This window comes from Colletotrichum aenigma, assembly GCF_013390185.1.
Source record: "Colletotrichum aenigma strain Cg56 chromosome Unknown KSG_Cg56_contig08, whole genome shotgun sequence".
Classification (NCBI taxonomy): domain Eukaryota; kingdom Fungi; phylum Ascomycota; class Sordariomycetes; order Glomerellales; family Glomerellaceae; genus Colletotrichum; species Colletotrichum aenigma.
In genome coordinates this window covers 2466202-2487519 of record NW_023500914.1, presented here as the reverse complement: position 1 = coordinate 2487519, position 21318 = coordinate 2466202, and the positions used below count along the sequence as shown (strand labels likewise).

Below are 21318 nucleotides of genomic sequence, written 5' to 3'. Positions count from 1 at the left end.
ATTAGAGTAATGATATCTATATATTTAATTAGATTAATAATTTCTCTAACTTTTATTTTAATAATATACTTCAATTATTTACCTTTTAGCATTATAAATAAAATAAATATATTATTTCACACTAAAATAAGCTTTTAGTTATTATTTATTATTATTAGATTTATAATATTATTGTATTCTATTTAAAAATATTATATTTTATCTTACTAGCTTAGTCTATTTAATAGGCCTAAATAAGAAGTAATAATAAAAACGTTAATTTAAAGAGATATAATAATAATATATATATTATCTACTCTATAGGTTATTATATGTAGTTAATAAAATTAAATAAAACTTATTATATTATATATAGAATAAAATCTACTAATATTTTTGTTACAATTAATAATAATTTTATATTTTTTATAAAATAAGGGTTTTAAAAATAAGTTAGCTTTTAAAGTATTTATAACTCTAATAGTAATAATAATATAAATATTAATTTCTATATTATTAATTATTTTAAAGATATAGAAATTAAATATTATTTATTTTATAACTTAAAAAGTTAGGTTAACTATGTCCATTTTTATAGTTTAATTACTTGGAATTTTAGGTTTTATATAAAGTATATTATTTAGTTTTTATTAATAAGAATTATTAATATATTAATATTGATATATACCTCTTCTATTATACTATTACTATTAGATTTAATATTAAATTAGAGATATATATGTTTTATTAATATTATCCCTTTTAAAAGTTTTATTTATATATCTATAATTCATTTAGTTTTAAATGAAGCTTTAAATAAGTTAGGAAAACCTATAGTTTTAATACAGTTATCTATATAGCTTAAGTTATCTTCTGTATCATAAACAATTATAATATATTATTATTTAAAATAAGTAATTTTATCAGCTAATATATTATTCAACATTTAAAAAGCTAAATTTAATATTTAGTTTATATTTTCTATTTATTAGAAGTTTGGCTTTTATTCTTGTATTAAATTAAAGAGGATTTTAGTAATATCTATAAAAATATAGCTATTATTAACTAAAATATTAATTTTATCATTTATATTAACATCTTTTTAAACATAATTAATTTCTGAATTTAGTTATTTTAAATAATTATATTTAGTAAACTTTTAGTTTTTTATATTATTTTATAAGTTATTTTAAAGCTATTTATACTTTTACTTATAATTATTATATTTTAGCTAAAAATTATAAAAGTGAAAAGTTTATTTCAATATTATTAATGAATCTATTCTTATTTATATTATTAAATATTATGTAGAAATTATAAGCCTTTTCTTTATTTAAAATTATTTTAAAAAATATTACTTTTAAAATCTAAGTCTAAAATTTAATTATAATTAGTATTTTTAGTTAATATTAAACTATTTTATATTTCTTCTCTATAAAAATAAGATATTTCTTAATTATATTATTAATACTTAGTTTATTAAAGAATTTTTAAAGTTTTAAATTAAAAGTATTTTAAAGAATTATTAATAATTAGATATTAATTAATATAAAGCTTATTTAAAACTATGTATATTTAAAAAAGTTCTAAATAAAATATAAAAGTTAATATTATTAATAAAGTGTTTTATAATACATTTATATTTTTAGATTTACTTATTAGATTGTGTCTAAAATAGAGTAAAATATTTATAAATAATATCTTAAAAACCATAATATCTCTTATTAAAATATTATTATTATACCTCTTGTTTTAAGTAATATTTCTATTAATTTAAAGCATTTCTATAAAATAATTAGTTTTAATAGCTTATAATCTCTACTATTATACTTAAAATATAAAGCTTTATATTCAAACTAAAAATCTAAATATCTAATTCTTTATAATAAAGAATATTTTATTTATAAAATACTAACTTAATACTCTATTTTTATTAATATTTAGCTAGAAAACGCTATATTATTATAAGATTTAGTTTAACTATAATAAATTTACTATTTAAAGCTATTATTAAGTTAAACTAAATATCTTATCAAGTTTTATTAAAACTTAAAATAATATTAACTTTAAGTTAGATATTTTAAATAGCTAATTAGAAGTTTTTAGTGAGAATGTTTGCTATAATAAAGTGGATATCTATAAGAAATATAAATATTTTATTAGTAGCTATTAGTTTAGCTATAATAGTAGCTAAATTAGTATTAATATTAAGTTTATTAGTTTTCTATAGTATTAAAAATAGTTGAGATATAATATATAATATATAATAAGATTTATTTTTAAGAGGTTATTAAAAGCTAAAATTATAAGGTTTTATAATTTTGTTATTATTTTTATTTATTCCTCTATTAATTTTCTATTAATAAGAAGATTTTGTAATAGAAACTAATAGAAAGCTAATTTATAATTTGAGGTTTTTTTTCGTTTTATTAAATATCTCTTCTAAATTATAAAACTTAATTAATACTAATAATAATTTATTTTTTAAAACTATAAATTAGTATAAAATACATGTTTTATTAATAGCCATATAAAGAGTAAATTTACTATTATATATAAGATTATCTTCTTTTTAAGAGGTTAAAATAAAATATACTCTTAGCGCTAATAATTCTTATATAATAGGAACAGCATCAAATATATTATTAATAGCTATAATATAATTAAACCAATGAAATCTCTATTTATATTCTAGATTAACTTTTCTTTATACCTTATTATTTATATTAATAAAAAAGATGTTATTTTTATGCTAATTAACAAAATATCAAATTATAATTTAGTTATAAAATCTTTTACTAAAGCTAATAATATATTAATAATTATAATATTTTTATTAGAAAGTTTATAACTTCTTAAGTATTACTTAATATTTTAGGTTTAATATTATAGCTTTTCGTAGTAGTTAGTCTTCTAAAAAGGAACTCTTACTATGAAAAAGAGAGGTGTTACTAAAAAGTAGTCAAATTAGAGAACTTAAATAGTTAGCTATGAATATTAACTACTAAGCGCTGTGTTTTATAAATTTCTTCTTTTTTTTACTACTTTTTCTTATAAGTTATAATAAAAAACCTAATATTATAGTAAAATCTTAAAGTTATATTTTAAAGTTAAATATTAGTCTAAGGATGATTTTATAACTTTATTATCATTTGTTTATAATTATTCTTAAGAATGATAATAAAGTTATAGAGAAAAGAATTACATATAAAAGAAAGAAATACTAAGTTATATTACTAATCATTATAGGTTTCCTATTAACTAGAAGCTATAATAGGGGTAATTAAAACTACGCGTAAATAAATAAATAATATAAATATAAATATAAATATAGTTAATTTTTAGGTTTTATATTCTATAATTTAGGAAGGATACTTTCCTATACTTATAAGGTTTAGACTTTTATATTTAATATGTTAAGAGTCTCTATAGGTATATAATTATTTATATGCCTAGCTAACCTGAGTAGAAAGGCTTATAATAATCGCTCTTAATTACCACTTCTTTCGTTTTATTTTTACCTCTTCTTCTAGTTTTTAAAATTTTTAGCTATTTAAAGCTATTTATATCTATTAACTTAAGTATTAAATAGCTAAATAAATAATATATTACTATAAATAATATTTAGCTAGCTGAAATTAAAGCTAAACTTAATATTAGGAAGTTAGCTATAACATTAGCTTACTTCTAATATAAGAAAGCTTTAGTCTAACTTTTTAGCTTATTTAGTGATAACTTTATAAGTAATAATATTAATATTAATATTGACTTTAGTATAAAGATTCTCTATTTATCTCTCTAGCCTCTCTAAAAAAAAACAGTAGCTTCAGCTGCTTTAATTAATTATATTATTATATTTTATAAAACCTTAATTTACTATGTTATACCTCTATATAGCTTTTAAATAATTTCTCAGTAGCTATTATAAATAAGAATAACCCTAATATTAATCTAAACAATAGCTATTAAGCAGCTATTATTAAAATATATAAAATAGCTATTAAGTAGCTATCCTTCAGATTAATATTAAGGGTTTTTTTACTTATGATAGCTATATAATTTATAAATTCTAATAACTTTAAGTAATTATTTACTAAATATCTAGTAATTATTAAATAGCTATTACTTATAAATGAAATTATATTTATAAGCTAGAGGGATAGCGATTAAGTATCTTTTCTTTAGATTAATCTATAAATAAAATAGCTAGCTATCTACTTAATAGAAATAAACTCTACTAACTAAACTTATTTTTAATTTATACTCTCTTCGCTGAAAAACTCTAAATTAAGCTTTAAAACCTCTATACTTATTTATACTTTATAGTAATATAGCAGTTTTTAATAGCTTAGAAATCTTTATTAACTTTATTAAAAAGCTAATTAAAAATAAAATTAATTAAAAACTGTCACCTAAATAGCGCTAATCTAATAATTAAAAAACCTTATTTTAAAAAGCTTTAATACTTATAAAGCTTAAAAATAACTCTTTTAGAGTATTATACTTTATCTAAAATTAGAAAACTAATAAGTAATAATATATCAAAGCTTCTTAGCTATAAAAAGCTCACTAGTAAAAAAGGAATAATAAAATTAAAGATCCATAAAACCTTATATATTTATAATATACTATTATAATAGTTTCTTATAAGCTATGTTAATAAAAAAGTTTATTTAAAGCTTTTTGATTACTTTAAGTTAAAAAACTAATAGTAAAATATTGTTAAATTCATAGTTATAACTATTATAATAAACTACTAAAGTAATATCTTTTTTACCATTAAGTTTTCTAATTAGTTACTAGAGCTAATTTATAATAAACCTATAGAAATAGTTAGTATTAAAAAAATCACAGTTAACTTTAGAGAGCTTCTAACGTTAAACTTTATTTATAGCTAACTACTTTAGCTAGATCTAAATACTAAATAAAGTCTATAAAGTTATAACTATATTAAAACTTATCTCTTTAAGTTACAAGTTACTAGTTGAAATAATAGAGATAACTAGTTTAACATTAAACTCTATGTCTAATCCTTTATCTAATAGACCTTTCTAATATTTATTACTATTAGTAGTAAATACTTAATATAGTTAGTTAATTTAGCGATACTAAAGTATATAGCTTATAGCCTCATAAAGCATATAATTAGTTTAAAAGAGGTTCACTTTATCTAAAGTATTTAAAAATATAATATAAAATAAAGTAGTACATTATTTTTTACTCTATACTTTCTCTCTTACATGTTATATAGCTAAATCTCTATTATATATCTCTAAAACTACATAAACCTCTCTTAATTAGAAAACTAAATTATACTACTTACTTTATATCTAGAATATCTATCTCTATACCTAATAAAATTATTATAAAGACAATATAATAATATAAACTAAACTAACTAAACTTATTATAGATAAACTTTTAATAAGTAAAGCGAGTATTAGTATTATATCTATATATAAACTTATATAACTAAGACTTAATAAAGCTTTTCTCATGCTAGAGGTATACTATAAGCTAATATGAAGCTTTTAGTAGATATTATTTATTATCTAAATAGATAGTTATTTTAGGCGTTACTTTATAGCTATTAGCGTTTATTTTTTTTAGTAAAAACTTAAAATAGTAAATATTATATAAAGCATTATATAGAAGAAGTTAAAATACTACTAAGATTTTAAAAAGAAAAAAGAAATATAGATAATTTTTATGTTATTATAGAAGCTAATATAATCTAAAATATATAGCTTGTTTTCTTTATTAAGAGTAATAATATATCTAAAAAAAGAAATATAGTTAAGTAATAGAGAGTAAATAATATAAATTAAAGTAAAATTGAATTAAAAGCTATTTTAGTCTATTACTATATATAGCTTATTAATAGTAAATAATTTAAATTGTTTATAAAACTCTAATTAGTATAAAACTTATTTTAATCTTAAATAGATAAACTATTTAAAACTTATAATAATATAAATATAATAGCTTTTTATAACATTCTTCTATATCTCTAAATCTTATAACTACTCTTTATTACATATAAAGCTAAAAAGATTATTAAAATATTAACTAACCTTAAAATATATATTACTATTAATAAATATAAGTCTGAATTCTAGTATAACTTTCTAAATATTTTTAACTTAAAAGCTATTAAACTAAATTAATAAAATAATCTAAATTATAATTCTTTAACAATAGCAGTAAATATAAATAAAATAGCACGTTTTCTATATCTTATAAAAATAATAAAAATAATATTAGCTACTATATATACTAAATATTAAATTATACTAATTTAGCTATTATAAATTTATTAACCTTTTATAATAATATAAATAACTGAAAAGATGAAGCTTTTCTATACTAAACATTTTAGTTTATTAAAAGAAATACTACTAATTAATATATATTTTATAGTTTATTAACTAGTTTAAATAAATAGTTTAGTTTTCTTTTATACTACTTAATATTTCTCTTTATTAATATTTAAGCTAATATTTCAGTTTATATAAAAGCTATTAAGCTATTTACTAACTTTATAAATTTACTTTTTTAATAGCTAAATAATAATTATAAGCTTAGTAAGTAATAATAAAAATAAAAAGTTAGCTATTATTAATAGTTAGATCATAATATATTAAGTTTATATAGTATTATAGAAGTTTAAAAAGAGGTTTAAAATAATTACTTAAACTAAAAAAATAAACTAGTAGCTTTTAAATATAAATAAAAAACTAAGATTAGAAAGATACAAAAGCTTTTTATAAATTTTCGATTATTAATTAGTATTATAATAAAATATAAGATGATTCTAAAGTTTTAAAATACTATTAAAAGAATTATTTTAGTAAAATAAATAGTTTTTAATATTTATTAATATAAAAAAAGATTGTTAAACGTAAATATAAAATATTTATTATAAATATTTATAAACTTTAAAATCCTATTTAGAACCCTCCAATAATTTGGAAATTCTGTTTTAATTTATATACTATTTCTATAATAAAAATAATATTAAATATAAACTTTTTTATAAAATTAAATATATATACTTAATTACGCATTAATTAAAGTAGTATTACTATCATAGTTATATAATTATAAATTTCTTAAAATTTATTTCCTATATAAATCTATTTAGAACTTTTTAAGGGTGATATATTTATTACTTAGATAACTTTTAAAACTAAATTAGATTAATATAGGTTTATACTTATAGTATATATATATATAAATAAGAAAACTCACTTTTTGTATAGTAATATATTTAGATATGTAAGGTTATAAAAGTAAGTAGATACTACTTATATTACTACTTAAAAACTACGCCTACCCTCCCTCTACCCACGTTAACCTTAGCTACAAAAGTCATCCGAGTCTGAGATAAGTCCAACCTCCATCCACTCGACTTCATCTTCCAATCCTCACGCAGTCCACGCAGTCCACGCAGTCCTAATTGCGCCCACAAAGGCAGAATTTCTCGTAACGACGAACACCCCTGCGCATTTGCACAGTCTCGGCAGATACCCAGAGCTGATCTGGCCAACGAATCGTGGTTCAAATCTAAGCACCTGCATTAGCCCAACCCACGTCAAGTCTCACGTGGACTGCTTCCGTCGGCCCTAATCAGATCTCGACCTGACACAACACCACCACTCTAACGACGTTTGGCACTCCCAGTCAACCTGACATTCAGCCGCCAATCACCAGCTCTGCATCACAGTTCCTTTGCCTTCTCATCCTTGACCACTCCACTAGCTTGGCCCCTCCCGCCCTGGTCCAGGCGCTACGGATACTTCGCGATACACCAGCGGGAGCCTCACGTCCCAGACAACTTACGGGAGCCATCAGCCACCAGGAGCCCCTTGGGTTGCTGCACATCATCCATCTACGGCCACGTTCCGTCTGTGACCGTACGCCACAGCATCAACGCTTTACCATGGGCAAACAGAAGACGGCCAACGTTGGCAAAGCAAAGGGAGGCGCTGGCAACGCTGGAGCCAAGGCAAAGACGACCGCTGCTCCCGCTCCCAACGTCCCTCCCGCTTGGCCCCAATTTAAGCCACCATTACCAGTCACCGATCTTGTGCCCGAGAAATTCCCATCGTGCCCGGACAAGGTCGTTCTTGTCCGCAATTTCTGGCCGAAATCCCTATGCAGCTCCTACGTCACATTCCTGAGGAATCTCCCGCTTGTCACCACCCCTGGCCGACCCAAGAGAGGGGAGGCGGTTAGAGTGAACGACCGTTTCCAAGTACAGGATGCCACTTTCGCTCGACGCCTGTGGGAGGAGACGGGCCTGCGCGAATCGCTTGCCCAAGAAGATGTTCAAGGCTTATGGTGAGTCCACTGCTTTCACCTCCCTCCCCCTGCCCTCTCCCCGCCCTTCTCAGAACCCTGGCCCTGAAGGATGCATCGTACGCGCTTCCGGCTAGATCCGCCAGCTGCAACGAGTCGAAAAATACCCAAAAGGAGTTTTGCGCACACGAAACCCATGCGGAAGAAGAAACCAGCTGCCTCATGAACATCCAGGCGGGATTTCGGCTAACACGAGTAATACATGCTAGGGGCGGTGAGGTCGTCGGTCTGAACCCCAACATTCGCATCTATCGCTACTCCAAGGGCCAGTATTTCGATGCACACTGTAAGTCCCAGCGCCAAGTCGTCAACCTGTCATTAAACAACACGTCTACTGCGGTCGACGAATTTTCTGCATGTCACTGTGCGAAGTCCTACCCGCCTCAAAGCATTTAGGATCCATGATCGAGTTCCTCGAAATCCTTTTGCGAGTGCAACTTGCAGCAAGCCACCAGGATTTGTCATTGTTGGTCAATAGCTCGAGTTGAGAGTCAACAGTAGGGAGACATGCAAGCCTTCGAAGTCCTGGGCGAGCAATCGTGGCATCACCAAGTGTTGATATCCTCCTCCCTACACCGACTCTTCTGAGGTCCCAGGGCCGAGTTACAGTTAGACCAGCCCACTACGCTCGTCTGGTGTTTAGCAGGCTAGAGTTGCCGTGTGCAGACACATCTTGCGAGTAGTTAGTCACGCAAGCTTGGTCCATACGTTTTCTCTCGCCCCTTTGGCAATTTCCTTCATCGACCCATTCCTACGGATACTCGCCATGGAGTGGTTTCCAGTCCATGCATGTCTCAACCTCATCAAGCCCAGAACAAAAGTCTCCAAACAGGTCCCATGACTTGCAGTGTCGCAGACAAGAGACAAAACCAGCCGGGACCTGCGGTGGTTTTACCCACTATTTCTGTTATGTTTGAGGACGAAATTACTTGGCCCCGCAATGGGTGAGGGCAGCGATCTACGATGGTCATTTTTGATATATGATATCTCGCCTCCTCCGCTCAGTCCTCTTTGTTTACCTTCCACTCGTCATCACAAGACTCTCGAGAGCTCGAGCACCGCGAATCCCATCGATTTGTTCCGCAGGCCCAAACCCTGCGGATCGCTCCATACCGATCTACCCAATGGCGTTATCCTTCAGGGTCCCGGGGGAGAATTGAGTCCGGGAGCCAGCAAGTCCGATCCAGTCAACCCATCAGTATCTCGCATCTTCCCATCCGCTCGAGAAATCAAGCAACGAATGTGCGCTGGCGATTGCCTAGCTGCAGCTTCCAAGGATTCCTTCTGCGCTCTTTGACACTTTCCTTCTGTCCCCTTCACCTGTCTTCCGTGCAGGCCTCGTCTTCATCTCGCTCCTGCTCTTAAGATCGATCCAGGCCAGCTGACCAACGGAACCCCCACACTCAGACGACGACTCCAATAACGTCTCGCTCGCCCTCGACCCCTCCGCGGGAGCCGTGCCGTGCAAGACAACCTGGACACTCTTGCTCTACCTAACATCCTCCGCCGAGGGCTGCGTCGGCGGCGAGACCGTCTTCTTCCCCAATGACCGCCGCTCCGCCAAGGAGGAGATCCCGGTCGCGCTCGAAACGGGTATGGCTCTCTTGCACAAACATGGCGATGATTGTATGCTGGTAAGTCCTCTTCCTCTTCCTCTTTCTCTGCTTCTGTACGATTTCCATCGTCGTGCGTTCCCCTCGTCTCGCCTCGAAAGGCTCTGCATCCTCCCCTGATCCCCGGCCCAAAACCGCGCGCTCCTGACCATGCTCTTTTGTACAACTGCGACCGTTGCCACCATGGGCTTTTCGCCAGCGTTCCTTCTGCCGTACCTATTTCTTTTCTTTTTCGTGGCGCGAAACAGGCCAACCACGGCCACACAACTACGGCCTCACCTCTGCTACCTTTTCGCTTTGTCCCCAACCACCCGTCCCGCCTTGCCCGCCCACTCTTGCAGACATTAAACTCCCTTCCTCCCCCCTCCCACTTATTTTTTTCTTGCCCACCTCCCTAGCCGTACAAGGTCCGAGGAACCGCAGACTGACACATGTTCCACTTATCAACAGCACGAGGGGCGGGAAGTCACCGCGGGCGAAAAGTGGGTGTTGAGGACCGATCTCTGCGTCAGGAAGTGAACACGCCGCAGCCCTCACGGCCACACCCACACTCACACATACACAAACATGAACGCAAACGAAAACAACCCAGTGCCGGGCCACACCCCTCCTTTTCCCGCTCGGACGTGGAGCCAAGAGGGACGAGATCGCGCGGGCGTAGCGGATGGTGCATCCACTGCGTTGGTATTTCGTCCCCGGGAGAGAGAAAGGGTACTTTGCTCCAAAAGGCAAGCCACGCGCGCAGGATGACAGATCAATGCCTACGAGATCATTACATACTTCCATTTTGTACCTGTCCAGAAAACCACCAATCCACCAACCGCCGCGGGATCGTGCCATGTGCAGCCGCACCCCTCCCCCCCGCCCTTCTACAATCTACTCCTTCTCGTCCGCTTGTTCCTTTCCCCTTTTATTTGTTCAAATATTCTGCTGCTGCTGCTGCTGCCGCTGCTGAATCGTATGGAGAAAAGAACGGGACCTGTTGTCTTGTTCGACATCGGGAAGGCGTCAAGTGATCTCTGGATATGCATCCCGTGCCCGATTACGTTGCCGTTGATCGACGTGTTCGACGTGTTCGAAAGGGACCGAGCGGGATTTTTCTCTCCTGTTCCCTGCGGTCCTTGTTTTCGTTTCGGGAACGACAAGAGGTGTGGTGTGTGTGTGTGTGTGTGTGTGTGTGGCAGTCGTGCCGGGGATGAGGAGCAAGAGGGCTTATTTGTGCTCGTTCGCAACTGCTCACGAACAAAGTCCCAGCCGCCAAATCATCGAGACAGATATTGCCGGGTCAGGTAGCAATTTTCAAGGGGTCCTAAAACTCCCCCTCCCCTCTTCCCGAACAAAATGCACACTACCCATCATTGTGTGTCACTCGCAACTCGCCTATGTCGCCATGTGTGCCATGTAGACATCTTCCCAAGCGATGCGGCTGACTTTGAGGAGGGGGGGGGAAAGCCTTCCAGCTTGACTAGTTTTCTGATAGGAAGAAGATTTTTCTGCCGTTGCCGTTGCTGTCCTTACTGCCCGCTGCTGATCTACGGGTTGTTCCTTTTGCATGGTGCTGCGCGAACTTTTGCAGTGGATGAACGCAGCAGCATGCACTCCTTTTCTCGTGCCTGCGTCCTGCGTCCTGCGGCCCTCTTGAGGGGTGTTTCTCGTCTAAGGTAGTCTGCAGTCTGCACATGTGTCTGTCATTCGTGTACACTTGTGTGAAAGAAAATGTGTATATTTTGCATGTAGAAGCCTCAGCCGGCTGCGTCCGGGCTGCCTCCCCGAGTGCCCCGAATAGAAAACGGTCCGGAGAGCAGGCCTACGCTGCGCTGCCACATCCTCTTGGCCATGCCGTCTATTCCTTCTCGCAGCAACACGACGTGGACCCTTCGGTTCGGAGACGTCCTTGGGCACGTCCCAAGGTCACAGCGGCATCAGCAACAGGCGACGTCTGCGTCATGAAGTGAAATCTATTATGCCATGTCCATGTGTCTCGTAAATGGAAAGTGACTGATGCCTGACGAATTGTGTGCGCACTCGCGCTTCCGGCCATCAGGGCCCAACCAAACACCCAAGTCTACTAGCCTTCTTCCCTTTCTCAAGCTCCGAAATCGCTGCTCTATCCATGTCCATGATGAACAGCGAGAGACCACGGGAATGACCTGTCGAACGCCGTGTCGCAGCAGAAAAAGCTCCCGTTATCACGCCCGCGTTCAGCCTCTGGCGCCGCTCATCAGTGCGGCCATACGATCCATGGGGTTGTCTTCATCCTCGACATGTACTTCTTCCCCACTGGTGGCGTTTTCGGCCTTGGATGACACTGAGACCTCGTCGCTGTTCCTGTCCGTGGGGCTGTTGTCAAACAACCTGAGCATCTCACCCCGGTGGACCTCTCTTCCGTCCTCAATTTGCGTCGCTGGCTCCGCCTCAACGTTCCCGTGGGGAGTGTGGTAGGTCTTCTTCGTAATCGGTGGTGCTTCTGGGTTGATGGTGGGTGTGGTCTTGACTTTGCCCGTGGCAATACGGCCCATGATCCAATGGAAGATCCAGGGGAAGCTGATCAGGGGCATCGACTGACGCTTGTGCTCCTCGTCTTCGTACTCCCCTGCCAGTGCTGCATTGACCTCGTCCTGGGTCACTTTATACATGGCCGCCACGAATGGGCCGATGTTGTCGAACACCCGACTACCGCCAGCCTCCTGATAGCAAATTTCGCGGAAACGATGCTTCAGTAGTGAGGATTCTCTGCCTATCTCTTCCTGCTGCTTGTAGTCACTGCCGACGCGCGGCTTGGACAAGGCGAACCCGGTCCAAATCTCGAACTCGGTATCAATGTCGCGCTGACCCATGAGACGCCGCATTGCCATATCATACTGGACCTTGACCGCTCGCGCCTTGGAGAGCAAGTCTTCAGTAAGATGGAAGCGGTTCAGAACTCTGTTGTCGAATCTCTTCTCGTAGAGGGGGTTGAAACCCACGTCTTGGATCATGTCGTACAATTTACCGAGAGCGGTCGATGAGTGGTAGGTTTGGCCTCTGCTGCCCAGGAAATGAGGGCGTTCCTTTGGATTCAGTGCGGGAGGGAGCTTTGCAGGGTCACCAGTCTTGACGTAGTCGACAGCCTTGGAGTGTAGAGCTGCGAGCTGAAGACCTATATTGTGTTAGTACTCCTACAATCCTTTAGGTCCGTTTCATCCCAGATAAACTCACATTTCTGATCCTTGACGCCAAGCAAAGACTTGTCAGCGTGGGCCAAGTGTGCAGTAGCAATCAAGGCGAGGCTGTCGTTCTGCATGTAACGAACAAAGAATGTTCTGAGATCCTTGACTTGAACATCTCGACGAAGTACCGCCGGTGTAGGCTGGGTATAGTTCATCGGCGGTTGGTGCCAATCTTTTGGAATGAGGTCTTGGTTCCACATCACAAAGAAGTCATCGCCATCCAGATCACCTCCTGACATCATGCTCGGAACATCGCGGTCGCCGTTTCTTGGGAAAGCCACGACATTTCTCAGGTGGTGCAGCTGGGGGACGTCAACTGCCTCCACCACCCTAAGATCGCCTGGATGAAGTGATGGGTTGCGTCCAACGATACAAAGCCCCGTGACACATGTGAACTTTCCACTGCCGCTAGGGCTTTCGACCTGCAAGAAAACCTGAGGTAGATCCTCGATGTTGTTGGTCTTCTTCCCTTCGGTGGCGGTCGAGTAACCTCGCAGAGTACCTGTCTCATCCAAGCAGCCTAGAAGGAAAGCACTCTCCTCCACAATGACACGGGCCTTTTCCTTGAGCAGCTTCATGGACCAGATTCTCCAAAGATCCAGGATTGTCAGCACAAATGGCTCCTGAATCTCTGGGTCCATGAAGCCCCAGCCAACGAGATCTTTGATCGTTAATGATGTCAAGTTCTCGTCGATGTACTGACCCAAGAGGCTAGCGGCCGCAACTCGATCGTTCATTGCTTTCTGGTAGTTCTTGATCTGCCGTTCCGCAAGCTTCAGGATGGTCTCTTCTCGAACACCGAGGGATGTCAAAACAGTGATTGTCTGGCGATTCAAGGTCGCAATCGAATGCTGTGCGTACTTGATAATCTCAAGGCCATTGAATCTTGCCTTGAACTTCTCTTGAGATGGCCGAATGTGAACCTCCTGCCTTTTGGCATCGGGCCAGACTGCCAGCATGCCTTTGCAACCGCCCATTCGGAATTGAAATGCGGAAGGGACGCTGATGCAGGCGTCATCGCTGCTCATCTCTTGGACGACGATATGTGCCAGCAGCTGCGAAATTTTGCCGACACCGTCGCTGAAACAGAAGCCGTTGCGTTCGATGTCTTCAATGGGAACAATATTGGCAACGGTGGTCCCTGGGATCTCGCGCGTGGTAGAGAAGCACTGCCCGATCCGTGCAGCGTATTTCGCAACATTCTTGATGTGACCGAAGTCACCCATCCAGTCCCGAATATAATCGCAGGATCTATGGTCCGTTGGGCAAAAGAAATAGACCGCGCATTCTCTAATTTGAGAATTTCCGAATGCCAAAAATTCGTAGTGTCGACTTCCAATGGTGATGCCCTTGGCCAAAGTACGGTAGACCCTGCTGAAAAGCTCTTCGCCCGAGTCGCTGTAGATCTTGCCGTAGTAAAGTTCGTCAGTGAACTGTACTCGGAGGAATCGGTCTTGATCTTCGCTGAACTTTCGGAGAACTCTGTTGGAAGACTCGACGCCAGGAGAGCTGTAGTATACTGTTGTGGGAGTCACGACAACCTTCCGGATTGTGGTGCAGTAGCGAGGCATCAAGGGGTTGGGGAAGTGAAGATTCGCCTCCTCATCCTCAAAGATTTCGTTCAAATCCCATACTCTCTTCTCTCGATCTGCAAAATATTCGAGAGTCCATTTCGCACGGTCCTTGTTGACAGCTGCTAATCGCTCCAGGAACTCTCGGGTGATGGCGTATTCACAGATGATGCCTCGAGAAATGCAAACCTCCAACTGATAGTGGACTTGGAAGTCCAAGGCTGGCGGTGACTCCAATGAGGATGCAAGAGACTGCAGAGACAGACCGGTGAAGGTGCCTTCTTCCTTCCCCTGGGTCTTTGAAGCTCTGTGTAGGGTGGCGAGCAGAGCCGGCCTATGCGGAGTGAACTTGAAGTCGCTCAAAGTTGCCTCGATGTTGTATGCATGAAGAGCCTCCAGGGCCTCGTCCAAGGAGTTATCTTCATCGCCGACAATGAATCTCAAAGTTGTCCATCGACCAATGTTGATGTAGCCCGGGTCGTCAAAGTCTGTCTGCAAGGTGACAGGGAAGTTCGAAGGCAGGCGATTGTCTTTCAAAATGATCGTCCGACGCTCCCACATATCCAACGTGCCCCAAAACAGCCTTCCTTCTGCCATTGCGGCAAGACTCTTGTCGTCTCTTTTTGTTCTGAAAATAGGAGGAAGCTCGAGAGGAATGACCAAGGCAGTAGCACCCTCTTCAGTCTTGGTCCGAAAGAGTTTTGTTAAGCGAGCAAAGGCGATGTTGCAGCGGTAGCGATGGAAATTGTCGTCCTCCACGTCTTCAGCACCAACTCCACGGACGACTGCTTCGACATTCTGATGAGCTCTCTTCGGAATGTCAAACGTAACGGTGAGCTGCTTTCTTCCAAGATCCACATCAATTTTGACATTGTCTTTGACAGACTTGTGGACCATCATGTCAGTTTCCTGGAGAAGCGAACCAAAGTCCATCTGCTGCACTTTCAAGACCGTTCTCGTTTTCAGTTGAACCTTTGGGTTGGCAGGACTCGGTGTCAGGTCGTCGAACTTGAGCTTCGGCACGAAAAGAGCGAGAGTGACTCGCGCCCTTTGTCCAGCACCGAACTTAATGTTGTAGTTGATGGAAGACCAGAAATTCGTTTCGGGCGGCGGCTCGAAGCGAACCTTTGCGAAGCCATTGCGATAGCCGTCCTTGTTCTCGCCGATCTCTAGCATGGTGATGTTGCCATGTCGTGAGAATGATTTGTGCAGGTCCGCCAGCGTGGCAGCGGAAGGCAGTCTGTGAATCTTGAGCGTGAGCTCTGGCCAGGTCCTCCAGGGATTGGTATTTATGTCGAGGCGTTGACTGCTTGAGATGGTAGGCTCGGATTTCGTATCGATTCGACGAGTACCTATGTAGTTTGTCAGCAAATTGAAGCAAAGCAATCGGGTAGTAGCAAGGGACACGTCGAGATGATGAAATTGGTAAGTTCTTCCCCATGAGGCAGGAAGTCCGGGAAAGGGAAGTGTCAGTGACGACTGAGAAGAGTGCAAAGATATTTTGCGCAGAAGAAGTCTTGCAGCTCGGGGTACCGGATGCGGAAGGTCCTATTCACGACAACTTCGACTGAGGAGACCAAGATAGAGATGTTTGTACGCACCTGGACGAAACTTGTTGGGCGTGGTCGGTCTCGTTGACGAAAGCGTCCTCAAAACTGTACCAAAGCTTGGCTTCTCGCGCTGCTCTCCTTCCTCTTGGCCCTCCTGCGTAATCCCTAGGGACACGTCGGACCCCGGAGACCCCGGAGCAGAGTTTGGTCGCGACATGATATCTGCAATGTCAGAACTCATGATATTGTGAGAGAATCTAGGTCGGGAGAGACATTGATGGTGGTGGAGCTGTCTGGGTTTGATGCAGAGATATGGGTTAGGTAGAAGGTAAGAGGCAGAGAAGAAGTTTAGGCAGAGGTGAGGCGGAGAGAGGCCTGGCCTGGAAGGTGTGTCGGGAGTTGCGTTGTTTCCTTCTTCAGGAAGGCAGGTAGACAATTAATCACTTGAGGGCGTTGCCTTCTTGATTTTCTTTTTTGAGGTGAAGTCGAGAAGATTCTTTTACCTCAACTGCAACTACCCGCCTGCCACATAGAGCTGCTTGCTGGGTCGACGCGAAAAGTCAGGAACAACGCAATGTCTGCAGGCTCCCGAACCGGAATACACACCTGTATTAATCCCATCGTCAATCTTCACACCAGCATACACTCTCTCTGTATATGCCAGCTCGAGAATGGAGATCATCACTTCTGACGCGTCACGAACGAGATACTACAACCAAGGCTGGTACTGTCCTGGATTTTGATGATTTTATCCCCTCTCTATGGAAATCGTTCAAACTTTTCAGTATTTAGCATCCAACCAGCTCAAACGGAGTTGCTAAGTTTGTCAGGTGCCTCGAACTCGCTATTTATTTCGATGGAAGCTGACTATTCCAAATCTTGCAGCCAACGGCGCAAGTCACTCCATCTTTTTTTTACCAAACCAACTGAAGACAATGCGATGCAAACGCGTCATCGGCCATACTACAAAAGCCCATCCCAAGGAGCCACCATCACAACATCAGATCGTCTTGGAGCCCTCGGGAATGTCCATGATCTTACCAGGGTTCAAAATCCATTTCGGGTCAAGCGCCTTCTTGATGGATTTCATCACGTCGAGCGTGTCAGGACCAACCTCAAGAAGAAGCGAATCCTTCTTACCCCAACCAATGGAGTGCTCGCCGGTGCATGTTCCCTCCATTTCGATCGCGCGCTTGACCATATTCTTGACACACTTCTCAACCTTTTCTCTCTCCTCGGGGATCGTGCGGTTATAGATGATGCTTTCGTGGAAGTTTCCGTCGCCGATATGACCAAGGATACTAGCGAACAATCCCATGTCGTCCATCTCCTTTTTGCTAACCTCGATCAAATCGGCCAACCGACTGAAGGGCACTGCGACGTCCGTACTCCCTGCAAAATGTTAGTCTGCGCCGCATCGACAAATGGAAACACGCTGAAAACCACTCACAAACTTCCTCTCCGTCTTTACGAAGCGCCAGCATTGACCAGAGCGATTCTTTCCTAGCCGACCAGAGAAGCTTCTGCTCAAGTGCATCCTTTGCGAACTCGAAGTTTCCGCCCTTGTGGTTCTTGGTGATATCCTGCACCAGGCCGATATTTTCCTTTACACCAGCCTTGGTACCAGAGAACTTGAAGAACAGAGTCGGAAGCTCCTTCCATACCCGAGGAGCTGTAGCACCTCCCAGGTTGACGACCTTCATCTGGACTTCGTCCATGATCTCCATGGCAGCGACAGGAATGCCATTACGCATTACCTCGGCCGCAGCAGCCGCTGCATCTCGAATGCTTGGGAATGTTACAACTGCCACAGAGAAATCCTCCGGTACGACTGTGAGCTTGAGAGTGGCTGAAGTTGCATCAGTTGTCTGTTGTCGTCGAGGGGGCTTCTAAACACTGACCTTCGGTAACGATACCAAGCGTTCCTTCAGACCCAACGATGAGCCCATTGAGATTGTAGCCGGCGGATGATTTTCTTGGCCGTCTTCGAGTCTTGACCACGGTGCCGTCGGACAAAACGACGGTCAGGTTGATGACCCAATCCTTCATGGTTCCGTATCTAACCGCATTTGTTCCCGAGCAATTGGTACCGATCATTCCTCCAATCTTCGCACTTGGACCTGAAGTTTTCGTCAGCAGTTATAACGAATCGCATACATCGGCACAATCCTTACCCGGATCAATGGGGAAGAAGAGACCACTCTCCATTTTCGCCAACTTCTCATTCAAATCCTGCCATCCAATACTTGGCTGGACAACAATATCCATGTCTTCCTTATTGAAAGAGAGAATTCTATCCATGAAGGCAAAGTCGACGCTGATTCCGCCATACGGAGCTGAGAAGTTGCCTTCCAAACTGGAACCCCCAGAATAAGGGATGATAGGGACGTTGTACTTGAAACACACGCGGGCAATCGTCGAGACCTGTTCCGTTGATCGCGGGTACGCAACTGCCACAGGAAGACCATCGGGGTTGGTCGTCGACCATTCAGAGTAGCCGTGAGCATGCAAGTCCTCAGGATCCGTCGAAATAATGTCATCGCCTCCCAATTCTTGGCGAATTTCCCTTAGAGCCTGGCACATTGTCAGGTTGATGGAATGCGTATGGATACAGAGAACCTACCTGCTCCATTTCGGCCATACTCGCATACTTGATAGGTCCGATACCGCCAAGCAGCGGGCCATCTGCGAGGGGGAGAAAGTTGGACGACAAGTGGCTCTCTTTTCTTGAACTGGCAAGACCCCATCCAGCGGCGCCGGCAGCCAAAGCCACACCCCAAACAGATTTTCCATTCCAGACAGCATGCGAATTCGCGCTTGAGCTTTCGGAGTTGCCACCTTGAGTGCTCTTCCGGGCGGTCGTCACGGAGAACCTCCGGCCGGCTCGGAAGGTGGATCCCACCAGTTGGCCCCTCAAGCCGTGGCTAAGGAGGGGCCTCGCAGAGTAATTTGCCGACATGGGCTGCAAGGAGATGATTCCGGATTGTCAAGATTGTGAGTCGCTATTGGTCCAATGAAGTGGCCAGGGTTCGATGCTGTCAGAAACGACAGGGCTTGACCACGGTGTGGGTTGCGTCGGCGAATGGCTTGTGTCGGCGTTGGATTTTCCTCTGTTTTTCTGCTCTACTTCAATGAACCGGGAGTTGAACGATCGAATTCAAGGACAGCGACTCTCGATTTGTTCTGCAAGGAATAGATATAAATTCTTCAAGCCACTGTCGGGAAAAGGAAGGCATACAGTCTCAAGAGAGTCGATTGATGCTGACGAGATCAGAGGGTCGGCGCGAAACGAATCCGTGACAAAGACGTCCGAGATCGTGAACACACCTGAGTGGGAAAGGGCACACTTATATCCCAAGAAGAGGACAGTCAACCACTGCAAGATTCAAATCTCGAGCTATGTCGCAATCATCCACAAAGGAAGCTAAGCGGCTAAGCGTTGGGGCAAGTGGATAAGGTGGATGCTCATGGGGCCGAACATCTTTAATAACGATGTTTTGGGTGTTTCTTCGTGGGAGGAATCCAAAGCGTGACCCAACCGCAAGTATCTGGGCGTACTACTTCCCACATTAGGAACGAGGTGCATCCAAGCCAGAGGCTATGGGTGGACAGACGGTCTCCTGGCATCCAATCAGATCACTGGAGCATAGCGATGTTGGCCAAACCAGTCAAGAAACCAAAAAGCAGGAGGGCTACGATGACGAGAAGCTAAGCCGACGAACAGCCAAGGTCGTAGCTCTGAGTCGTCAGCGGGTGGGATGCCGGGCTACCTCACGATGGTACTTCGCAGTACCTCGGCGACTAAGACCAGATCAGCTAAGTTCTCCAGGTGGAGCACTGGAGCTGTCTTGCTGCTGGAGACACAGCAACAGAGACGACATCGGTGTTGAATCTGGGGCACAACCGATTTCAAGCGGGGAAGAGGCCGAAGCTGAAACAAGAGACCGTCGACTCTTTCGGTGATGGGAACATTTGCCCGGGCTTCGGAACGGTGACGGCGATGGGTGACCCAGCTCAACTTGGACGCTTGGCTGCCTTGTATTACCAACCACCACCCTCGTCCTAATCACTTGCGGCCACACCAACCCAGCATGTCGGGTAGCAGAAGCAGGGGCATCGGAGTTGACGCGGAAAAGAGACGCTGGCCATCAGATTGAACGGCAAAAAGGGCATGAGCACCTGCCGAGACGGGAGGTTTTCACGTCATCACAAGAGACCGACACCAGGTTGTGATGCAAGTGTGACCCCCGTTTCGTGGGGTGGCTTGGGAAAGGTGGATGGGGGGCAGCGACAACCTTCTGGAGTTGTCAATATGAAGTCTGATTACCAACTACATCCCACCGTTTTGTTTGGGCTACAAAGCAACATAATCAAACCGGACGACCTGTTGTGCAATTGGCCGCCGAGCGAAAAATTGGAGGGCTGCGGCTAACAGTTCCAAGGCTTGCAAGAGCATTGACCGACACCCGTCTTGTACGACAGTGAGACGGACGAGGAGCCTGAAGGTCTAGTGCTCAAACTAGAAGCGTGTCCCCCACGTTCAGCCGGCGAAGCGACGAGGGTGGTAAAATTTCTAGCTATCCCCATGACCACGGAGTTCAACCTTGCAGGGCAACAGGGTCAAAAAAGAGCCTTGAATTCTGACGAACCCCCGCGCATCGGCCCTGTCGGTGTAGAGTCCGCGGTGGAGCCTGCTTGAGGGGTAAAAGGACTGCGGTGGACGCCGAAGACGCAGGCCGTTAACCTCCGGTGCTTCTAGAGAGCAGTCAGTGCCGCATGCCGGCTGGGAGCTGACGGCCCTTTCATTCTCTGGTGGGTGTCACTGCATGTTCCTGCGCACCGCTGCGAAGTCGCACTTCCATGGTGGATCACAGGACGAAGGCAGACACTAGGCCATGCTTGCGAGGCTCTTTCGTGGACATTGATAGAGGAAGCAACTTACTCCCAGCTGTCCCACCATGGATGCAGCCGGGAATCCGCTTCCGATATTTGGGCCGGCACGGAGGTTTACCGAGGCGAAGACAGCCACAGCGCT

General features: G+C 40.6%; 3 protein-coding genes across 3 annotated transcripts; 1 reads left to right on the top strand and 2 right to left on the bottom strand.

The window, feature by feature from the left end:
• Window positions 1-7921: 7921 nt before the first annotated feature.
• Window positions 7922-10472, top strand: CGCA056_v012169 (uncharacterized protein; the record flags this gene model as incomplete). The annotated part of the gene is made up of 4 exons (XM_037327413.1): window positions 7922-8322; window positions 8550-8626; window positions 9748-9974; window positions 10404-10472. 4 exons carry the CDS (start codon window positions 7922-7924, stop codon window positions 10470-10472), a joined length of 774 nt encoding a protein of 257 aa, XP_037173635.1.
• A 1682-nt stretch (window positions 10473-12154) lies between these two features.
• Window positions 12155-16500, bottom strand: rdp1 (RNA-dependent RNA polymerase 1; the record flags this gene model as incomplete). The annotated part of the gene is made up of 3 exons (XM_037327412.1): window positions 12155-13092; window positions 13152-16085; window positions 16335-16500. 3 exons carry the CDS (start codon window positions 16498-16500, stop codon window positions 12155-12157), a joined length of 4038 nt encoding a protein of 1345 aa, XP_037173636.1.
• Window positions 16501-17283: 783 nt separating this feature from the next.
• CGCA056_v012167 (D-lactate dehydrogenase) lies at window positions 17284-19242 on the bottom strand (the record flags this gene model as incomplete). Its single annotated transcript, XM_037327411.1, has 5 exons — window positions 17284-17675; window positions 17734-18132; window positions 18185-18403; window positions 18458-18857; window positions 18907-19242. The coding sequence occupies 5 exons, from the start codon at window positions 19240-19242 to the stop codon at window positions 17284-17286; spliced, it is 1746 nt and encodes a 581-aa protein (XP_037173699.1).
• Window positions 19243-21318: the final 2076 nt, after the last annotated feature.